The sequence below is a fragment of the Nipponia nippon genome, unplaced genomic scaffold, assembly GCF_047370975.1.
Source record: "Nipponia nippon isolate SJK-2023a ecotype South Korea unplaced genomic scaffold, ASM4737097v1 scaffold_4, whole genome shotgun sequence".
In the NCBI taxonomy this organism is placed as follows: domain Eukaryota; kingdom Metazoa; phylum Chordata; class Aves; order Pelecaniformes; family Threskiornithidae; genus Nipponia; species Nipponia nippon.
In genome coordinates, this window is record NW_028262358.1 from 85,697,349 (window position 1) to 85,720,667 (window position 23,319).

At 44.3% G+C, this 23,319-nt stretch overlaps 1 protein-coding gene across 12 annotated transcripts in view; it reads right to left on the minus strand.

Moving 5' to 3' along the window:
• ANKRD6 (ankyrin repeat domain 6) overlaps positions 1-23,319 on the minus strand; it is a 117,776-nt gene that overhangs the window by 26,678 nt on the left and 67,779 nt on the right. For 7 of the 12 annotated variants that reach the window (XM_087774252.1, XM_087774251.1, XM_087774256.1 and 4 more), the window contains 2 exons: positions 10,132-10,388; positions 47-145 (listed from right to left, as the gene is read on the minus strand). In XM_087774252.1, the coding sequence (XP_087630378.1) occupies positions 47-145; positions 10,132-10,251 (219 nt within the window). In that variant the 5' untranslated portion in view covers positions 10,252-10,388. Of the gene's footprint in view, positions 1-46; positions 146-304; positions 322-10,025; positions 10,043-10,131; positions 10,389-23,319 lie in introns of those variants that run through there. The other 5 variants (XM_087774257.1, XM_087774246.1, XM_087774247.1 and 2 more) reach the window with 4 other exon arrangements.

Below are 23,319 nucleotides of genomic sequence, written 5' to 3' on the forward strand. Positions count from 1 at the left end.
TTACCTTTTCCTCTCCACCCCAAGCAAGAAGGTTGTATCTACTCACGTCATCCTGAATATCCAGGTCACAGCCCGCCTTCAACAAAACCTGGACAACATGGAGATGACCCTTGTGGGCAGCAAGATGCAGGGGGGTCCGGCCATGCTATGAATGAGAAGAAAATAATAATACCTTAAGGTGAATTTTTATGCATGGTTGTTGACCAGAATTTTATTCTCTTTTCCTCATTCTTCTGTTCATACTTCTCTCTCTGAAGCCTGCAAAAGCAGCAGTTGGCATGTATTAGTGTACCAAAGGCTTTACCTTAGTTTTGTGTATGCTGAAAACTCCTCCTCCCCCTTCTGCAACATTTCAGTTTATCCCGAAGATACTCTACAAAAGGGATATTATATTCATGTAAGGATACTTCCTTACAAATTCAGATCCAGCTTTGTGTCCATGTCTAAAGAGGATTCATGACCCTTTTGTTTCTGTCCCTCTGGAGTGCAGAGTTGTCAACCGCTTTCAACTTCACTCTGTACAACGAAGTTGCAATAGCGGGCTAATTCATGTATTGTAATGGGTACCATCTGTATAGATGTAATGGGTACCATCTGCGATAGAAATAAGAATTACTGGACTGTTGTGTATGACGGATGCTCCCTTTAAAAGGAAGACTTGCAGTCACTCCAAGTGACTTCATGTGTACGACAACCAACCTCATTTTGCCAAAGATCTGTCAGGTTTTTTTAGACAATACTTATTTTTAAACATTACCAAGCTCTAATCCACATGAAAGTAAGAGTATAAAATAGTCATGAGTAATTCAATATATAGTGTAATCAAGGACGGTACTCTAATAAACAGAAGGACAGAAAAGCTTTCATTAGTGAGATGGATACATGATCTATGGTTTAAGGAGGGGAAAAAAAAAAAAAAAGATTGACATTTGACAGTAAAATCTTTTCTTTTTTTTTTTTTAAATAGCATCTCCCCAACAAATGGATTCCAAAAATCTAAGTGAAATTACAAGAGAAAAACAATAGTTACTTGTAACTGAGCCCCGCTTGATCATCTTTTGGTAGAATTTAAAATTAAATATTTCAGGAAAAGGGGAACAGGCTGCTTCTCCTACAAGAGGCATAAGAATCGATGTGAAAAGAGGCTCAAAGAGTGAAGAGATTGTAAGAGGCAGTCTGGACAACAGAGGAGAACTACAACAAGCGATTCCCTAAAAAAATTAACCAATACAACCTGAAAAAGAAAACTCGTAAGGGAGAATCAAGAATTAACTCCTGCTCTAGGAAGTATATATCTGTATGTGTGTGTCTGTATAAAATCTCAAAGCATCAACATGAAAAGCAAGTGAAACACCTTACGAACTGTTAAAACACCAACACTCTAGAACTGTTCATTGCAAATTTTATTTCATTGCAATTAAGAAAACAGGATTCCAGCCATTGCTAAAATCACAGACTATCTTCACAAAGAATCCCATTTTCTCCACCAGGCGTTTTATGAGATAAAGACGACTTACGTTCCTCTTCACCTGTATGTGTTATATATCTATTTCTTCGTTACTGCTGTTGTGATTATCTATTTTTCCACGCAAAGGCAGATAAAGAGCCCTAACAAATCGGCTACAGAAGGAGAAAACACCTCAAAAGCTGGCTGACTACTAGTGGCCTGAAGTAAGCAGAAGGCAACAACCAGCTTTTGAGGTTTTAAGCAACTTGTCCAGTGGGAAAGCTACTTCAAGTAAATAAAAAACCAAGCTCAAGCCAGGATTGTTTTCACACAGCAAATCCCAAACCCACATAGATGGTAAAGCCTTGGGAATTCAGCCTCTGCAGAGCAAAAAGGAAAGCCAGCGTTGAAATCCACAGAACACCTGGGGACAAGGTGTTAATGTCATTACTGACTAGTTATGCCGTGCTTTGAAAACATTAGAAGTTGATTAACTGTACTACATTATTGATGTGAAGGGCCAGACCTAAGGGAAAAGCCCTCACCCACGCTGACCCATGGGTGTCTCAGAACCCAAGCGTTGTCTCCTGTTAGGCAGCAGCAGCTTGTTCCCAGGTGGGAAACGTCCATTCCTGCCCTGCTGAAGGCGTGGGAAGGGCTCGCTTTCAGCTGTCACCACTGCCCCTGGGTGCCATCCAGCCTCCTGCTTGGGCGCTTCTCACTTGACGCAGCCACAGGTGCCTAAATGCCTGCCCCTACGGCGAAGGGCACCAAGCATGCTTCCTTCTCCATCAGCCTGGAGCAGAGCCAGAGCTATGTTGCTGTTCCAGGTAACTTGACAGCAGGAGGCATAAAAGTCTCCAGGCAACACGGGAAAAATTAAAAAAAAATTAAAAAAATAGAAAAGAAAAAAAAAAAAGAAGCCAGATTGACAAATCATTCCTAGCTATGAACAATATGTTTGGATTATAAATATGTGCTCCAGCACGTTCAGGTTTATGGGTTCTGACTTTCTACATTACTTAATGGCAATAAGTAAATCATCTAATCCAGGCATCTCACTTCCCGGCAGGTTACTAATATATCATGAGAACAATTTATTGCAATCTGTGCATGGAGCAGAAAAAAATCCCAAACAAGCCCAACCTGAAGCCAGCTCATGTACTTTAAAAGGAAAACAGCATCAACTACATGAATACATCCCAGCAGGGAAACTTTCTGATAAGATAACCATCTCTAACCACTGAAAAAATGCTGAGGTGCAGCCAAAGGTACTGTGTTAAAAATAAACTATGAAAACAGAGTATGAGTTTATTTCAATACGAGGGACATGTTTTCCTCACCCAACACACCTTCCTAGGCAATCGCCACACAGAGCGTGCCTGGTGGCAGGGCAGAAGCACAAGAAAAGGTTGCAAAACCACACAAGATCCAGATCACGGGGCCCTGAGCTGCCCATTCCGTGCCTTAAGGCACACTAAAATAAAGCCGCCCCAGGGAACAGGCTTATCCGGAGGAGGCTGCCCTCGCCCCCAGGAGCACCAAGCTCTCCTGTCACTGGGACCAAGCCGTCCCCCCTTCTGGATAGCTGGGCAGCCTCCCCGTGCTCATGGCCACCCACAGGAGATAGGTGCTGGAGGAGGAGAGGGCACTTGGTGGAAAAGACCACCGCGGGGCCAGGGAGAGCTGCGAGCAAGGGTTGCCTGGCTGGTTCCTGCCACTCAGCGAACAGAGATTCAGCTTAACTGTGCTTTTCCCCTGTCATCATCCCCAAGCGTTCAAAAACTTCATCCAGGTCCCCAAAACTCAGGTTTTTGTTTAAAAAAAAAAAAAAAAAAAGAGTTATTGAAACAGAAGACTACAGGGTTATTTTTATTCCAGAAGGTTTGTGTGTTTCAAGATTCTCTAACCAAAAACATAGGTTCAGAGACATCCCACCTATTGGAGACCCCTAGAGAGAGACCTTCAGAGACCAGAACTACGGCATACATGCTGTCCTTGAGCTCTTCCCACTACAAAGGGACACTATAAAGGAAAACTATGACCCTAGGAGAGTGGGAAGGAGGATCAATTCCAGCACATTACACTGATTAGAGGCTCAGGCTTTTGGAAGAGCACCGATCATCTCAAGATTAATCATAACCCTGCAAGAACTGGCAATGCCAGATTTTCTTTTTTCTTCCCAGTAACATCAAAATGAGAGCAGAGATGGGCGGTACAGCTGGACAGTGTTCCAGTACAGGAAACTCAAACACTGGAAAAACGCTCCCACCCACCTCCCCACACAAACATATATACACATACATATGTACATACACACCAATCCAGAACAAACTATGAGGGAGAGACAAGGCAATTTGGGTGCCCCTCATGCTGTGATGACAAACTCAGAGCATCGCAGTCTTTGGAGAGAAACTTTGAACAGGTCTGTGCCACGGTGAGAAGCCCCAGCAGCGACAGCCAGAGCTGCTCTTGCCTGCTTCTGATCTTCTCCTTTGTGTCTGCAAGTCAAACCAACAGCCCTTTACACCAGCTGTGGAAGGAGACTGCTGATGGGCTAATAAGACTTTTTTTTTTTTTTTAAATATTTTTTTTCTCTCACAACAATGCATCCTACCCAAAATATCTAGGAGGAAGAGGGAGGAAGGCAGACAAATTTTCCTCTGCATGTCTCCTCTCCATGAAGACATTTCACACTCGCCGCTGCAGCACCAAAGAGGGGACTTTCCAATGGGTCCTAGTGGGAGAGGAAACATATACAAACAAGAGTGTCTCCTATAGATGCTCATTGCAAAGAGACAACACTAAAACCAGAGGCTCCTTAACATGCAGATTACTGACTTAAAAGCTTGTGAGCTTCCAAATATGAAATGTAATGTTTTGGGGGTTATTACAGAAATACAAATGAGAGACTGGTACAATTTGGGATTAATGAACCAATAAAGCAGTCATTCATATAAAAAAATATGCAATTTGGACTTCTATTCAAATGTAAATGATTGTTTCAGCAGGCAACAAATCATACAAATCCTCCTGTGTCACCGGCTTATTGACAAAATAAATGGGACCTATTGCATCAAGGCTGCAACTTCTAACAACCGTGACGCACTGCCATAGCTATGGGGTGTATCAGGTTGCAGCCAGGCACAGTAAACAGCCACATGAATTTCAGCAGTAAAATGCAAGGGTAGGGTTTTTGTTTGTATTTAATCTGTATTCTAACTTCCAGACATTGACAGGCTGCTGTCGATACACAGGGTTTAAAAGCAGAATTTTCTTAGAGCAGCTGCCAGTGTATGCACTCTGCAACCAAATCCATACAGGGGGCCTGAGCACCACAAGCCGCAGGATCTTTCCTTGTGTTTATGTATTTGTAGATACGTTTATGCAAGTCCATTCAGTTCTCCACCTTATCCTGCTCTTGTGCTGCACAAGGCTTGTTATTTATTCATCCATTCTGCACTTACACAAAAACATGCTTATCCACGTTTTATTAGACAGCTTGAAAACAAAACCGAAGGCTTGTCACATTGTTCACACTGATGATTTGTTAGACTGTTCTCCATGAATAACCTGCTCGCTCAAGTCAGCAGAAAGGTTCTCATGGACCTCAATAGGCATTCAGCGAGTCCCTAAATGTTTGCTAGTCCTCTTTCATTTATTTTTATTTATTGTTTAAAACAGACACAAGTAGTTCTTCAAACTGAACGAACACAAAAATGTGAAAGCACCAAAATATATTTCTTATTTTGTTTCTGTCTTAACTTAAAACAGAAGAAAAAAAACATTGTTTTAAATAACTCAACACGCTCTGAAGTTGAAATCCTGATGACGAGACTACAAGTAACCAAGCATTACAAAAGTGTTGCCATATGGCAGGTTTGTAACACAACTAGTTGAAAATTAAATCAAACAATTATTGAATCAAAACAGAAGCACTCCCTTTTTCAGTTTTTTCCGAATTATCATCACTTCTCTGCAGAATTCAATTTCATAGCTATAATCTTAATGGTAAGCTCTGCAGAAAAGCTATATTCTGCTTCCCTTTGAAAAAATATTCATAAAACCCATGGTGCTATACAAACTATATTAAAACTGCTTGTACTACCTCTGGCAATCTTTTATGTTTAACAGAGAAGCAGCACACTCCTCTGTGCCCGCTTGCTAATACACAGCTTTTTCTGACCCTATAATTCTCACTGTTGAATGCTACGCCCCACGCTGCAATGCCCCAGTGAAACCCAACACCCAATAACACTTTTTGGGGGGAGCTGTAATGCAGAGGTTCAGACCTGGAAATTACATCTCTGGGCATGGAGCAAGCCCACGTTAAGGGCTGCGGTTCCCCAGTAGTGCCTTGTTTCAGCCAGGCATCCTTGGGATACACCAGAAGCTGATGCCTGGGAGGTGAAATCCCTCTTCTCTTCATCCTCCAGGCACCGTTCTGGGGACCAGATCAAGAGAAGAGCCGACCTGATCCGAGATGTCACTACTACCATTTCTCCGGGGCACTCCTAGTGGTTCTCAGCCCTTTCCTATACCTCTCTCAACTCAGAAAATCCAAAGAAAAGTAACCCAGGAAAAGGAAAACAACATCCTAGGAGGACAGCAAGGCAGAGTAGCTCAACAAAAGTCCCAGCGCTTTAATGTCGAAGATGCAGCTGTCAATAACTTTACTGAAAGAAAGCTCTACCGCAAAAGGACTGAAAGATGGAACCAGCTTTCTTGCTTGAAAGAAAAGACTTAATTATACCAGGCTCAGTTCTTAATTTTCCAGCTTTTGCAGCATATTCATCAAAATACTTCATAAAGGTACTTGCTTGTTGGATCAGCCAATTTGTATGACTAGTTGTTCGGGGTGTTTTTTGCCCTTTTCAAAAAGAACACAGCTATACATTTCAATGCCTGTGAAGAATGTCAGACAAAAAGGCACAAAAACAGAAATCATCTCTTCGTCCTACCAGGCAGAGCAGGAACAGAGCACCCTGGTCAAGAAAATGCCCGAAACAGAGGCATGAAGCAGATCCAGACCGTCTCTTGGTCACCACCCCACATGGTTGGTGGCAGAGATCCCAGCACCAGGAGGAGCGCTTGATGTATGTGCAATGCAGGGCCACCAGCCCTCTCTCACTCTGGGCTCCCTGGTGTCAGATCGTCAACAGCACCATGACCAGCTGGCCATCAGCTCTTCTTTACCTATTTTAAAAGGTCCCAAACCTGGAAGGAGCCCCAGTGTCCCTCACTGGAGTCAAGGAAGATGCCAGAGTGTACACTTCCATATTGACTTCACCTGCACAGATGCCTTGCTAGTAACACTGTCAAAACGAAACAAGTGCATCCCTGAGGAAACGCTGAAGTGAGCACCTGGACACACTGATTCTCCATTGAATTCTGATTCTTTCATATTATGCTTCTTCTGAAATCATGTAGTTAGGAGGTGACAAAAATGAAATACTATTTTGCAGCTGAGTTGTTGTTTACTGAAGCAGCAATTAACCACGTCATATGACCTTCCCTATATATGATAAAAATAGAACTGGACGAGCTTGCCAGCTATCCAGCATTTAATAGTACTTGGTTCGTTACAGAAAATATGCTGCATTTTTCTTAAGCCATGCTCAATTAATCCAGTTTGAATAAAGAACTTTAGAGCACTTCGCTCTAGATCCTGGTCACTTCAAGCTGTGGCTCTGCATGGCGTTTTTGCACAAGAATTGGTCTATGCTTACAGATGCGTATTAGAAATAAATTTTAAGCCTGAAGTGGTGTGGGAACTTGTTCTCTCCTTCCAAAGAGCTTTGTCTCTGCATGTCTTCTTCCAATAAAACTCTGATGGAATTCAGCAGGAATTTTGGCTGAGAAGTACAAATCCCCCCCCCCTTTTTTTTCCTTTGGAGCAAATCCCTAGAATTTAAAATTAATTTGACAGAACAAACTGAAGACTTTGAATAAAAGCAGAAGACATACAGGTATAAGAGAATTAAGGCATGCACGTAAATAAATTTATTTTTATGCTTCATTTGCAATGAGTTTTATCTTGGGGAGGGGAGAGGGCTCTGGGTTTCAATTTATCCGAAAGCTTCATCAATAATTCTCTGCTACAACAAGCATTCCATCTAATTTCCATCCTAAAATTAACAACCCCTATCCTGAAAGTAGTTCTCATTTCATGCCTCTTCTGCTTATTGAAAGACTGAATAAGAACCTGGGCTCTCTGATGGCTAAAAAATCCCTTCAAATTTCCAGTTTAAATATATTTGAGGCTAATTCATACGTGCTTGCTCCTGTGACAACCTTGTCCTTGACTTTAAATGGCCCTTTCTCCTTCCTTTGTGTGTCGCCAGATTAGCAAGCCAAGCTCTTCCAGGGTATGTTTATACAGCCTTTCATAGGCAAATATGCACATGCTCTCCCTATGCAGCTAGCTGGCTGGGTGAGAGCCAGATGCAAACTGGATGCTGTGTAGACCTGGATAGGACATTACTGAGCCTGAACTGATGGGCTTTGATGAAGGCAGCAGCTTGGCCTCATGCCTCTTGGTTCACATTGAGTTCACCTCTATCTGGCTCACAGCACAAGAGGAATAAGTGCCTGAGCACCTCCAAAATACTCCACGTATGTAGCCTCGGTCGCTCTTCTGAGAGCCTCTCCACTCCTCTGTGCACTCCACAGTCTTGCCGATCTGACTTGATCTCTTCTGAGCAGAGCTTGTCACCAGGCTACCCAAGTACCTCGTCTGTGCTGTCTGCTGATGTGCCAGGATGCATCCAGAATGACAAGAAGGATAGCTTTTGTCATCCCCCCTCTCTGGGCTCCATGGGGATGACCCACAACCTCTAGAAAATAGCTACAATCCCATAGCGCCAGATCAGCTACAGGGATGGCCTTGGAGCCCACTGGTGAGCACGGCTTTCCAACACCAACACTCTGCACCTGGGCCCAGTTTTGCCACCCAACAAGCTTTGCTTTGACTTTCCACACAAGGACTGAACAACAAAGCAAGTGCAAGAAGCAGGAAGCCACCTAGATCTTATAGGAAAGAAAAACTTGTCAACTCTACCAAACCTGCATTTTATCAAATTAACCTGATTTTGTGTTCGAAAGTCAGATCTGCACAATTTGCTTCTTATTGTAATTAACAGAAAGCATTGATAACTGCGTAATAAACTACTTTAACAATGGTAAAAGTGTCACTTTTGCATCTGACTTGTGGATTATGGCAACTAATTACACGAAACAATTAAATCAGGTCATGATTATTCTGGCAACCATTACAAAAGACACCACATTTTACGTTCAAAGTGTGGAAGCTGGATTTGAAATTACATTAATGCACAAATTTATATAAAGCACAGCATCCTTTCAACCGTTTGTGTATTTTCAGGTAGGTCCCTCAGCAGTCCCAAAGCTCATGATCCTAAAAAAAAAAAAACAACAAAAAAACCCAAACACAAAAACCCCCAAAAAACCCTCAAAAAACCCCCGAGCTACCATTCAGACATCTGTAAGTCAGTATTTCCTGATCTATTACTGACTACCTTTAATAGCTGTTCATCAGCTACAGAGCTGCTTGGACAACAGAGCCAAACAGGCATCTTATGGGACCATTCATGTTTATTACATCTGTGCTTTATATCTACCAACAAGAGGCCACTTAGTTTTGGCAAACAAAACTTAGAAACAACGGTTGTCCTTGGATCACTTCAGCTTTCAAAATAAATACTATCTAGAACTCAAACACTGCAAAGGGTTTGAAAACAACTGTCACTGACAGATAAAAAGAGGAAAAGACACATCACTTATCAAATGTACTCACATTTGCTTTCTATCTGTAAATATTAGCTCCCAGACATATATAATGTTCAAAACCAATATGGAAATACAAATAAAACTGGACACGATGGAGAAAAATAGTTAATCAGAACAGGACATCCCAAATTTTATGTTACAGCTCTAAGGATCTAACTTAGCTAATTCTTTTAAGGGTTTTTGCTGATCAAACCTTCTCTGCAACAGCCACTTCTATCTTATCTTTTATATGCTAGTATTATTTATAACATGGTGAGAGTTAGGAATAGGTGAGTATCAGTTTGAACTCTCTCAAAATCTAAGCAGAAATCCTTTAATGCTGACCTTATCTCGAAGGTACAGGGAACACAGTTTGCAACCCCGAAGTTTGGAACTGACTGGGGACTACAAGGCACGAATCAACAAAGATACCAGGTATAAGCGAGGCTGCTGTATCAAGAGACTTCAGCAGCAAGAAACGCTTTTTGCGTATCTTTACCCTACTGCAACAGGTGGCCTTCCCCCATCCCCTCAGCCAGAAAGATGGGCGCTCTGAACCGCCTTCCCTCGACAGTGATGAATCGCTCCATTCATCAGTCCGCACAGCGTTCAAAAGTCAATGCACGCTTTGAAAAATGTTGCTGCCCCTCGCTGACACACTACATTTCTAAGGATTCAGCATTCACCACAGCTGGCGTCCACTGGGAAGTGTATAAATACAAGACATGCACTATACTGTAAATCCACACGAGCTATTGAGTATAAACTGTAAGGAAATCTAAACACTAACCTCAGTCGCATTCAGAATGGTAAAGCTACGAGGGCATTTTCACAGACAATGGTCTAGGAGGTATGTTAGTTCCCAGGGATTTTGCAAAGCGTTTTTCTCTTGTTACCTTGGTAACCGCTACCTTGGCACCCCTGTTGATAAGCTGCACCACATTCTCCACTTGGCCTTTGTAGGCGGCTACGAGCAGGCGTTCTGAAAGCACGGCGACCACATCCTGCTGGCTCATGAATTAGGAGGGAAAGGTTTTCAGGTTTCTTCAGTCCAAAAACAAAGGCCTGAGATCGGTTCAAGCAGCACGCAGGCAGGCGAGGAAGGACCCCAGCTCCCTGGACGGTGACGTTATTGCTATGCCATCCTCTGGACCTGTGGATCAGAACACAACATTGCCGTCAGCAAGGTTTCAGAGACCGAAGCACTGCAGCAGTTCCTCCCCGAGCGTTCGTCTTTGCATCGCTTTGGGAGGGGGCGACAAAAAACTCTCGGAGCCTGCTGAAGACATTGCACTTCTGTTGCAGTGCAGAGGGATGCAGACAGTACCACATTTTCAATGTGCCCTCATGCCCTTAGTTTGGGACAAAAAATCCTTAAACTTTCTGAGAGCTTAACTCTTTTGGCCTAACTGGTATTTGTGTGGCTCCCTTTCATTCTCTCCTTCCCTTCAGGTTTCCCAGACTTTAATTAGCCAAGGACAGGTTAACTAATAGTAACTCCTAATAGTAGCTCAGCCTGTGTTGGCCAAGGGAACAAGAACAGGTTACAGTTACTGGCTGCTGATATAAATATACACACCTCTGCCCTGGAAGGACTGAGTGCAGTCAGCAATTAAAGGCAGCTGACTGTTCCCTCACGAGCATAAAATGCTTCACAGCCTCCCCTGAACCATCCCAAGGACACCTTTGGGAGGGATCGCAAGCTGCAACTGGGAAACACTCATCTTTGCTGTCAGCGAGAAATGATGTTCCCCACGCAGTGCTGACATCGCGCCACACTGACCCCAGAAACAATTCAGGTTTAGCGCTTGTCATGCAACGTTGTGAGCATGTTCTTCTTCCCAGGCTCCACTGACCCATCCAAGGAACCATCGGAGCTGAAAAGAGATTTCTGACATAATTCCACAAAATCTATCTGCAGATCACTCTGAGTTGTAGGATCCAGAACCTGCCCAGTTTGAGAGGATTTCAGCTTTACCTGTGCTTTTCACACCTTGGTATTTAATTGTTTCAGTACAGGAAAAACACCTTCAAGATAGCCAATGTGTATACAGAGGATTTATCTTTCTCTCTCTCTTGAAACATCATTGCACTGCTCCTTATCAGCTACCAGCATTACAGGCTTTGCATAGTCTAAGGGTAATTGGTACAGGGACTGGATGATCTTGGAGACTGATAGTGGAATACAATGTCTTTCACCCTTACGTTATCCCTTTGAATCCATCTCAGAACAGCAATAACTAAAGGCTATTACTGCTTAATGGCTTTGCTGCCCCCCTAAATTGATCGTTTGTCTCGGTTTAGCTGATAGTACAAAATCCTCCCCATCATAATCCCACCACCCAGAGTACTGACATTTTTGCTAACAGCTCCAGCAGGGAGATCATCACCAGAACAGCAGAAAAGATTTAATTTCCGTCCACATACCACTCCCAGCAACAAGGAGAAAATGCACAGGTGGTTGTGGCACATGAATTCCCCATCTTCTGGGGGTGAGACCTTTTAATGAACATTACTCCAATGTTGTAAGATCATATCCACCAGTACACCTCTGCAACAAAAAGGTGCTGTAGCCCTGTTTAATTGAATGGTTAATAGGGTATCGTGATCCTCTGTGTCACCAAGTCAGTATCCAAAGTCCTTGGACCCTGCAGGATCACTGAACATTTTTGATCACAAGCTCACGTGTATTAAAACCATGTTAGTTAATTTGTAGTAGTAGAAGATACTTGCAGAATTTAATTTGTGCTCCTATGGTAATTTGTATTAACAAATCTTAAAATGCTTTATGAGCATGAATTTTTATAACACCCTTTGAGGTGAGTATTATGCTCAAGAATATTACACGCATTTTAGAAAAGGGCCCTTTAAAGCACAGGAAAGTTCCTGGTTTCTCCAAGGTTAATAGAAAAGTTATGTCAAAGCCAGGAAATAACTTCAGATAATTGACTTTTGATTTCTAAGTATAAGCATTAGGCAATACTATCTCCAGGTAAAAGATTCAGGTTAGCTTTTCTTTACCATCCTCTTGCTTTCTAGGTGTGAACGTGTTTGGAGCAACATGGAAATAGCTGCACATTTATTCAGAGGAACAAGACAAAAACTTTCTGGGTCTCAAAAGCAGCATAAGAATGGACATCAGAGAAGTGGTGCTGCAACCTGTGCTGTTGGACCGGTCTCACCCACACCCTCAATGTGACGGACACAGTTTGGACACCCTGGCAACATGGAAAAGATGGAAGTAAGAAGAAAAAAACCCCCTCGTTTCCTTCACCAGCACTGTACACATCATGCCTTGCCCCTCCAGCACAGTGATGTGTGTGCCCAGTATAGTACAAACCACATGAGCCAAGAAATACAGATGGCCTACACTTAATAATTTGATCCGTGAAAAGCAACCTAAGTTTCGATCTCACCTCCCTAAGTATTTGCTTTCCAGTGACACATGTTACCGAAGCAACCTGAATCCCCCGAGCCAGCCACCCTGCTCCCAGTGCCTCCCTGACCATCACATCACATCCCAAAACAGCATCTCCATAACCCAGGAGCGCTTCCCGCTCCTTCCCTCCGTCACCAGCACACAGTGCAGGGCAAGTCTTACAACAGGGATCTTTCTCCATGAGCTTTTCAGGCAGTGAGGTGGTTGGTTTGTGTGTCAGCCCTTGCCTGTGCAGTGGTGGTTTCCAGAAGAACTGTACCATCACTTGTTTGTCCCCATCCTTATACCTAACCTGGCTGCCCATACACTGGATGGAGTCATGCACAATAAATTGACAACTCTGTGCATCTTAAATCATCTGTGGTCAGACCCCGTTTGGTTTTCTTACCCCTTAAAGTCAAAAGAAAGCAGTAACATCATGGACACTGAGAGATTTTCATATTCACTGCAGAAAGCTCAACGCAAACATTTTCCTGACACGCTGACATTTCTCAGCAAATTCACAGAAACTCTGGATGCTCATTATATCTTAGCTGCACCACTAGAAATACACACTAACACCTCAAATGACTCACGACAGTGCAAAGTTTAGTTCTGCCACAGAAAAGTCTGGTTAACAGATACGTACTTACGCAAGGTAAATGCTGGAAATTGTACTCACTTCCTAGTGTATTTTCCCTTTCTCTTGCTGCCTTCCCATTACTGCAGTACGTCCCCCCCAGAGATCATGAGCCTCCTCAGCCTGCCGTGCCCTGCCACGCTGGAGTGACGGACTGCAACGGCACCACTGTTATCATGTAGTTTGCCTTCTTGCCTCTTCCACCGCTTGGATCATGCATAAAAGCATAGCAAGGAGTTGATTCAGCTGTCGGTCTTTTATGGATGTCTCCTACGTTGTCCAAGTCTCCGGCAGTCGTCAGTCCCCCTTCCCGGAGGGCAGGCACGTCACAAGCCTGGCTCCTGCTCCGGGCTGTTTCGCAGACAGGCGCTCGCACAACAGGTCACATTCCCCATGCTGGCTGCTTTACATCTCCTCAGCTGGGATTATTTGCAACTCAGAAAAGCGCATCCGATTAGGATAGGAAGCCCAGACAACTGAAAGACCAACTTTCCTTTTCTCCTGAGCTGGTAGGAAAAGGCAATGGGAGACCAGTGGGAGCAGGAACAACCTTCTCATTCCTCTGCCAGCGGACTCTTCCCCAGCGCAGTGGCTCCACAGGCAGCAGCACCGCTCCCCGCCAGCTTTAACTCTCTACATGCCTCAGACACACAGAGCATCTTTCCTCAAACACGTCTGCACCCGCAGCAGGAGGAGGAGGGTACCAGATGCCCAAGGACTACAATTAAAAGCTCGACTGCCCCTTTCACACCCAGATGGTGCAAAATGACCCTGACAACACGATTACAGGCGCTGCATCGTGTCCCTGCTGCCAGCACCTGCTGCCCAGAATTAAATCCCTCATTATCACCCCCCCAAATCTGGGAGCTTGGGGGAAGCACAGAGCACAGGAATAGTCAAACCTTCTGCCTTCAAAACAAAAAAAAAAAAAGGATTTTGGTTTAATGTATTTTCAAATAAGAAACAGCCATCTCTGTATTTGTTTGTTTAATATCGGATTACTTACCTGGGGCAGGCTGGGAAAGCAACGCCTACGTCCCAAGCCTCTCCAGGGAAGCCGGCCAGGTGTGATGCCCACAGGTTCAGCTGCTCTGCCGTGGGGCAATCCCTTCCGAGGATAACCTGCTCACCCCCAGGGATAACCTGCTCACCCCATTGGCGGAGCGTGGAAAAGGACAGGTTGACCGTGGATTAGTATTCCCAGCCGGCAGCAGCGAGGCACTGTCCCCAGGCGCTGAGGTCCAGCCGCATCCCCACAGATGATGCCCGTGGCTTGGTAAGCCACGCCGCCCTACGGATGCTCTAGGAGATGTTTGGCTGGGAAGGGCACAGCACAGCACGGGTGGGCAACCGGCTGCTCGGTGGCCGGGTCGTAAAGCTCTCAGCTCCGGCCTCCCTCCCGTGCAACTGGCGGAGCAGGCGAAAAACACTAGGCACCTTCCCCCTCCCCAGCTCCCTCCCCTCCAAACTGCTGCCAGGCTGCTTCAGCGGCCGTACTGCCAACACATCCGTAACAAAAAAGTACAGGAAGGATGATTTTTGAAAGCCAAAGCAAAGTCCAGGACACATCAAACATCACAGATATTGAAAGGCTCGGCGGTAGCCTCTCCTAAATCCACAGAAAGGATTAAAAAAAACAGCTTCCTCTCTGAGGAAAGAGGAAAAAAAGCTGAAAACTATGAAAGATTTAAGAGATATGAGCTGATCAACTTCATGAAGTCCCTTGCACTAAATGGAAAAGATGCAACGCCAGAGCACAGGTCACTCTCGGTACAATCACTAAGTTAAATTAGTATCTGAATAAAAGAATGCTTACATAGCTAACGAAAAGTTTCTGTGTGTACCAAGGTACAAGATGAAAGAAAAAAAAAAAAAGCGAAGAAAAAACAAAAAAGGAGACCCCACTTTTCTGCAAGGGATCCCAAATTCTCTTTTCTAGTTTACTACCAGAAATTATGAAATTTCAGAAATAGTCCAAGAAAAACTCTCAGCACCTGGTAGCTTCATTTTACGCGACATAAATAACGGAATAAAATTATTCTGAATTATTTTAGAATAGCCTAGTGTTAGGATATCGAATCGGAGCATTTTGTTATGGGAGGGTACATAACAGCTCCTATTTTATAATAATAAAAAAGTTTTTCTAAGAAAACTTCCTATGTCTAAATACTGCCCATCTCTTCTTTGCTCAGCTCTCAGAGCAAAATGGGTTTCTTTGCTTATTAGTACATAACAGTGTATTAAAATCCACAAAATGCTCTTTTTCTTGTCCAGCCTCTTTGCGAAGCAGTTTGTCATATTTAAAATATGACATAAACACAAAGATTTTACTCACTTTAGAATAACAGCATTTTTCAGCAGAGTGGATTATTGCATTAGAAAGAGTGAGTTTCCTGGAATTCATTTTATCATTTACTGCAGGATGTAGATGTATCTGCAATTTCTCTCAACTGGCTTTAAGAGGGTTTTTCCAAGACCTGCGGCACTGCTTTCCTTTAAGTGATTTTTCTCCAGTTCCCTCATGGATCCAGTATAAACTACTCAGGAAAAATGTATGTATTTTGCTAAAGAGAGGACTCTGCCTCTCAGCCCTTCCTGCCCCAAAAGACAGTTAAAAACCAGTCAAAGGTGTCATTACGAAAACCACACCAGCAGCAGCTATATCTAGAAAACAGCAAAGCCCCACCAAGTCAAGAACTATATGCTTTTGATTCATACTTTTCTTTACAACGACATCTATACTATTTTTGCAGTTAGATTTTATACCTATCAACATTTTGAACTGGACACCTGCATAAAAGTCTGGCAGCTTATATGTTGGTCGCTGCTTTTTTTCCTATTGTTTTCATTGCATATTTTATCCTACGAAGTAAAATTATTCAGTTTTCCTATGGACAGTTGTGTGATTCATCATGCCAAGTATCAGCATGGTCTGGGACATCTGAAAATGTTTTCTGGGCTTTTTTTTTTTTTTCCTACTTGTTGCTATTAATTACTTCAAAAATGACGATTAGCAGCCTCCCAGGGAGCATCTGTGTGACAGCTGCTCATCATGCTTCCCACCACAACCAGATCGGACTGATTGATGTCACTGCTCCACCGCAGCTGGTGGCCGCCTGCAGCCAGACCAACAGCCAGCCCCACAGGCGACGAATGTGGGGCGACAGCGACCGCAGCTTCCCCAACTGCTTCGTCGAGCGTGGCTCTGTTGCCCGACCTCCACTGTTGGCTTCTCTGAATGTAAATCCTCAGCTGCCCAGCAGCTCTCGGGCGATGCCCTGTTACCACCAAAACCAACCTCCAAAGTTGCACCTGCCAAGCAGAACACTTGGAGAGAGACACGGACACATGGAGACCAACGATGAAGATCAGAGGCAGTTTCAAGTCATCGGTTAGACATCACTAATCTCCTTCTATGAAGACAACTGTTTTACTTTCCCACCTACTTATCTCTTTCCCACGTAGCCCTTACCCCCCTTATCCAATATGCAGGTTATACACTTACCACTTTCCATACAACATGATTTGGGTTTTTTATTCGGCTTATCTCAGTGAAGTTTCACAACTGTATTACTCTCCCCACCCTCTCTTTCAACACCTGCGTGCACACACATGTCAAAACCATTCAGTACAAGCGAGCTCAACTCTCAGCAAGCCCTCATCAGTTGAGCACTATTTACATGACAAAACAATATCCATTGTTTGAAAGGGGACGGTGCCTGTGTGCAAACACACATGCATGAGATGTCTCAGCCCCATTTGCATAAAACCAGTTAGGAGGTCTTTCCAGCTCACTGCTGTTTAACAGAAGTGCTGGAGCCCAACCTTGGGAACGGAGCAGGCACATGGCTGTGCTCGTGGGAGAGCGGGGTTTTACGTTATGGTCACGCACAGTGGGGCTTCTGGATGGGAGAACTGTCCCTCACCATCATCCGCTGCACAGGAACCACCTGACAATCAATTAAAAGGCCATACAGATCCCACCAAAGCTGGCTGCAGAACCTCACTGGGAGCAGAAGGTGCCAAAATCCTTTCCATAACAAACTGCCTTTCCTCCTCCGCTGCTCTTCCCTCCTTTCTTACTCCCAAGGGTACGTCCTCCACTGCCAGGAAAGGCCTTCTGACCTCCGTGCTCCACCTCCGTACCAGAAAGATGGCTTTAGAGACACCACTTTTCAAATTACCTATAGCACGGGCAGTACCTGCCATTCAGTTTGGGGACCCCGTTGCCCCCGTGTCGGTGTGGCAGCACAGAGGTCTTCTTCTCCTCCTCCTCCTCCGATTTGCTCTGAACCCTCCTCTCTGCCAGCACAAGCAACCCCACGCTCTCCCAGCCAGCACATAATGGCAACTCAGGTAAACATTGCAAAAGACATGCTGGAAAATTTCAAGAAAAAATTAATTCCTATGTTTATAGTTTTTTTTCCAATGCCAGAAAACACCACTACAATAATCTAATGCCAGCTGGCACCAAGCCACAAACTTCTATTTGAGCTAGATCCTATCTTTTATAAACACAAGTAAAGATGTGCAGCCAGGCAGCGATCAGAAAACGCTATGAGTGACAGAGCAGGGAAGAAGAAAACACACATTTACCAGCTTCAAAATATTTTCCAGCTGACAAAAGAGCACTGGAAATGTTCTTCCTCTTCAAGAAAACACAACTCAGGAGCTGCCAGCAGCAATGACACAGCCCCTCCTGCACCATCACAGCTGACGTCTTGGGAGAGCGCTTGCGGTGAGGTGGCTGGACTGGTGCCCCCAGTTCAGCACTGAATCACAGAGACGCTGTGAGTACCCGAGATGTTACGGTGGTGTTAGCACAATATTCCTCAGTATCACAAGGCGTCTGGCACGACTGCAACAGTCTGGCAGGCGGTGTGTCAATTAAAAGCTTAGTGAGGCTCAAGCTTGAAAGTCAGTGGATGAAATCCTAGGGATGCAGTGGCCAGGGAGGGAGAGAGACATATTCAGACAAGCATGGGTGGAAATGCTGAGTATGTCCACTGTAACCCATGGAGCGGTGTGTACCCCGGTTATGGTGCACGCTGTTACCATCAAGAGAAAGTAATTTTTCCAGTTGCGTCCCATCACGGGGTACTGCAACAGCAAGAGGAAGCACAAATATCCAGGGATCTGGCACACCCTGGAAAACAGGCAAATGAGAGAAAGTGAGTGCAGCGGGGAAGCAAACACGGAGGTCGCACACCACCGCATGGGGCACGGCATCGCCCTGCCAGGCAGCACAGCTGGGACAGTAATTCTCACTTCCTAAACCCATGCACCGATCCACCAGCGCTGCTGTCAAGAAGCTGGCTTTAACACCCAAGCAAAACCATTATCAGTGGGCTAAAACTAGCTGCACCTGATTCACACAGGGAACCGCTTCAGGGAAGGTCCCAAACCTGCTGAGCCTACCAGAGGGCTCCCTCTGGTCTCAGCAGATGTTGGAAGAGGCCTGAAAATGGTCTCCAAATACCGGGAAGCAACTTAAAAGCATCTCTGAGGAGATCCTCGTAAGGAAAGAGCCCAGCCTTTAGTGACTACCAAGCCTGCTGAAAGAGTGTGGGTTTAGGGACTTTATCCTACCCTATCCATGAGTTTGGGTCAAAGGTAGCAAAGATCCTCTGATGTTGTGCACGAAGCCTCCATGCTGCACATTTCTCACGGTGCTCAGTGTGTCGGGTTACATGGCAGCAGGTGAAGGGGACGAAGCTTTTCCCTGCGGACCACAGGCTCAGTTCTGTGGCAGGTTAGGTCAGCTACCAAAGCTGCTGTTTCATGGCTGTGCAGGATCCTACGCGACGTGTGTGGGAGGTCTCTACTCCAATTCTAGTGCAAAGATGTTCATAAGTGACAAAAAAATTGCAACACATTAAATGATATGTTTGTCAGCAGTTTCAGCAAATAGACTTCCACGTCATTTCTTACACGTGGAGGTATATAATAGCACAGAAAGGAGGACAATAAACAGAGATTTCAAGGCCGCAATACTGTCCGTGTTGTACACCAAACAATTACTACACTTACTTATTTTCCCCACAAAGTAAGCCATTTTACCAAAATGATGCCTAATCTTTTCCCAACATATAAATTAAGATATTATTATTTGTAATTTCCATTATTGAAGCATGGAAGATCACTGCCCCTGGATGGGGATCCTTGTCTCCCTCCCTTCTTCACATCCGTTACTGCTTTCTGCTCTATATTAAAACGCACTGAAGTTCTTTTGTCCCTTCCTCCTAGATCACTTTTTCCGTCTCTCTGCTTGTTCATCCTCTGCTGTGTTTCTTTTGAGGCTTGGTACTCAAAACCACACAAAGTATTTGCAGAGGACTCTTAAAGCAAGCAGCCCTAAAGGCGACCTGGTTGCAAGGGGAGAAATACAGAACAGAAAAAGATGTCTGCTGAAATACTGAGAGAAAATGCCTGCCACCCTGTGAGCCGGGGAACCAGCAGCATACTTGAGAAGTGCAGATGGCATCTCTGAAGTGTAGCTAGGTACCTAGAAACCAGAGGCATCCCGAGATACTGCCAATCAGTGCAAAAACAAGGGACTGTAACAGCAACTTATCATCTGAAAAGGTGAAAAATAGTCTGGAAAAAGGGGAAAACATCCTGAGAAAGTAAGGATCAGTATTACCATTGGCTGTTTTAACTGCAAGAACAGGAAGAGAGTCTGGAAAATAAAAATTGGTCTGAGAGAACAGAAATCATCATCATCATCTATTGGCCATCCCAGGTGAAAAATAGAAATTAACAGCACCTATTGGCTGCTTGAAGAGGTGGTGTCCTACGCTCTCTTATGCCTCCGTCATACAGAAAGGACTTAATTTTTACCCAAAATGGAACTTTTCCCTCTGAGAACTTCCCACGCTGCATGTAGTTTTTCTTTTTCTAAACAGGTTGAGCTCCCTGTATGAACTTTCTACAAGATCTCCTAGACAAGCTCTTGGACCCTCACCGGGGATGCCTGGCTGACTCCCAACTCCGTGACAAGGATCATCTTTGAAGTGATACTCTGCCTGTTACTTTATTGGTCCCGCCTGGGCCCACTTCTGGGGTCAGTTCGGTTTGTTCTCCGACTTCTGGGATGGTTTGGCCCCTTTCTGGGACTGGTTTGATGCACTTGGTATCAGTAATATGATGACCATACGTATATATGCATATAAGTAATCTACCGTAAGTATATCTGCTGCTATATTATCAATAAGTTTACTAGGGATAAGTTTGTAGTAACCTGTAATATTATATATATATATATGTATTTGTTGCTGCTATTATTGATTGCTGCTAATAATTTGAGGGAGAGAGAGATTCACTGTATTGATCACAGGTATACTTGCTAGTGGTGAATTTTGTGTTGGTTTTGGTAACAATAAAGGAGAGAAGTTTAGAGGATGACGCCACCATGTCCTTGTGTATTACAGAATCCCTGCAAACCCACGAGTGCGATCTCCTTACTCCCACAGGCCAAGTAACCCTTCAGGTCATCACAACTCCCCAGTTAATAATTCCCTCTGGTCTCCTCCACAGCTCCATTTCTGCACCCCAGAGCTTTGGAGCCAGGCTTGCCTTTCCTTGCAACTGCATCAGGCAGATCAAATTCACTTCCCAGCCCACTCCAAACTGTCGGACCTGTTTCTGCAGCCTAATCAGTCATTCCCTGCCTTGTAGGAAGAAGAGATCAGTTTTTATAGCTGAGCATTAATGCATTTTGGAAAGGGTTATATGCATCAGATTTTTTTTTTGCTGCTTTACTGTATGGTGCTATTAACCCTAAGATCTTTTAATGCTGATGGCATGGCTGATCTTGTTTCCATGTCGGCTTGCAAGCGTGATAAGAGACAGCTGTGCAGGGATTATCTCAATGGAGAACCTCTGGCAAGACCAAAAGTTGCACTGGTGGGAGCATGTTAATGAGGGAGGCTTTACGGGGAAAAAGACCCTCCTTACACACTGCCAGTTAATATTTCTTCCCCAATAACTGATGCACAGACATCAAATCAGAGGTCTCCATCATGGAAGCTGAGGACAGTGAAACCGAAGTGCTGCAAAGGAACAATGCCTACTGAGCTTTCACACTACTCCCTCTTCCTCCCAAAATGAACTTGTAGTACAAACAGTTTACTTTTTTTTAGCCTGTTAAAACAATCTCAAGGGATGTTTTCTTATGAGTTATGAAGGTGCATCTTCCATAGGTAAAGCACGTGTTGAGTGGCTTCCACAAGCCCTTTTAATCTGCACCTTCCCAAATCATGGCTTCCCATCCACCTCTGTAGCTCACGAGGCACCAGAGTGTAACTGGGAGGTCTGCTCCCCATATTGCAGTGACCCCCTGAGATGCAAGGCTTCCAGTCCGGGTCCCTGGGCAGGTACTTCTCAGTGTCAGGCACCACCCTCTCCCAGGTTACCATCTGAAGCAAGCTCTCTAACTTACCAAGAGAAAATCTTCCTCTGCCAGGGAAGGAGACCGAGTTACTTCGCGTATTTTCAGACATCAATAAATGTATTTGTGTTGTGGGAGAACAGAGAATTTTCTCTCCGTGTAGATGTCATCCTGCCTATCACTACGTACAGTGTCCCCGATTTTAATGTTCGCATTAGCAGGCAGTAAAATGAGCACTGAATATCTTCAGGGTTTGGCTCCTTCATGTACAACACCCATCAAGGACAATATATACAGAACAAATGGCAAAGGATATGCAAGTATTACTTGCTTCATAAATCTATTTGCAAAAATCAATCACTATGGGCTAAATATATTTTCCTCAGAGACAATCATAAATCAATTCAGAAGCTTTCTGCAGATGTCTTGATTTCTCATCCAGTTGCTACACCTGAAAGGGATGCACTGGAGAAGGCTGATGTTACTGCTTTGAATGGTTGGGTGCTCTTTTGAATGGGTCCAGAAAACTGCATAATTATCAGTATCTTTTAAAAATACCACGACTATCACACTATGAACCACCTTCTGAATCTCTAGGTCTGTCTAGTAGCAGAATTTCAGTATTACGCAGATGAAGACTTTCACCACTGAGAGGAAACACATTTTAAAACAACAGCTTAATGGCACAATTAGTTCTTCATGTAAAATGCTGATGCCAGTGAGTACTGTACTATTCCTGTTGCAGTAAATGTAATAGATCTAACGTATCTGCTCTGCTTCACTGATAATTAGTCTAAGTAGGGCCATTACAAATTCATGAATCAGGTGCCCTGACTGCATATATGATCTATCAAAGGCAGTTGTAACTGTCTTCACCATCTGACCCAACATCGTAACACAAAAGTGTCACCAGGGTAATATTTCCTCACTACCTAGCCACATTTTCAGTGTTTTCTGGGGGCCTGCTATTGAGCAGATGTCTAGTACCCTTGCCAGGAGCCCCACACAACCTTGTGATAATTCCCACGAAGGCTGGCTACAGTTTGTGAGGGACAAACAGCCAGTTCTACCTAACTCACAGAATCACAGACTGGCTGAGGTTGGCAGGGACCTCTGGAGGTCATCTGGTCCAACCTCCCTGCTCAAGCAGGGGCACCTAGAGCTGGTTGCCCAGGACCATGCCCAGATGGCTTTTGAATACCTCCAAGGATGGAGACTCCACAACCTCCCTGGGCAACCTGTGCCAGTGCTTGGTCATCGTCATAACGAAAAGGTGTTTCCTGATGTTCAGAGGGAACCTCCTGTGTTTCAGTTTGTGCCCATTGCCTCTGGTCCTGTCACTGGGAAGCACTGAAAAGAGCCTGCCTCATCTTTTTTGCACCTTCCCTTCAGGTATTTCTATACATTAGTAAGAATGCCCTGAACCTTCTCTTCTGCAGGCTGAAGAGTCCCAGCTCTCTCAGCCTTTCCTCATAGGAAAGGTGCTCCAGTCCCCTTCATCGGGAAATTAATTAATCTATAGTTGAAGCCACAGAAATAAACCACGGGCTTAAAATTGCACACATGCTTATTGGGTTAAGAAGAAATTATTTATTCACCCAGAGAACAGGAAAGTACATAAAACAGCAGGGTATGCA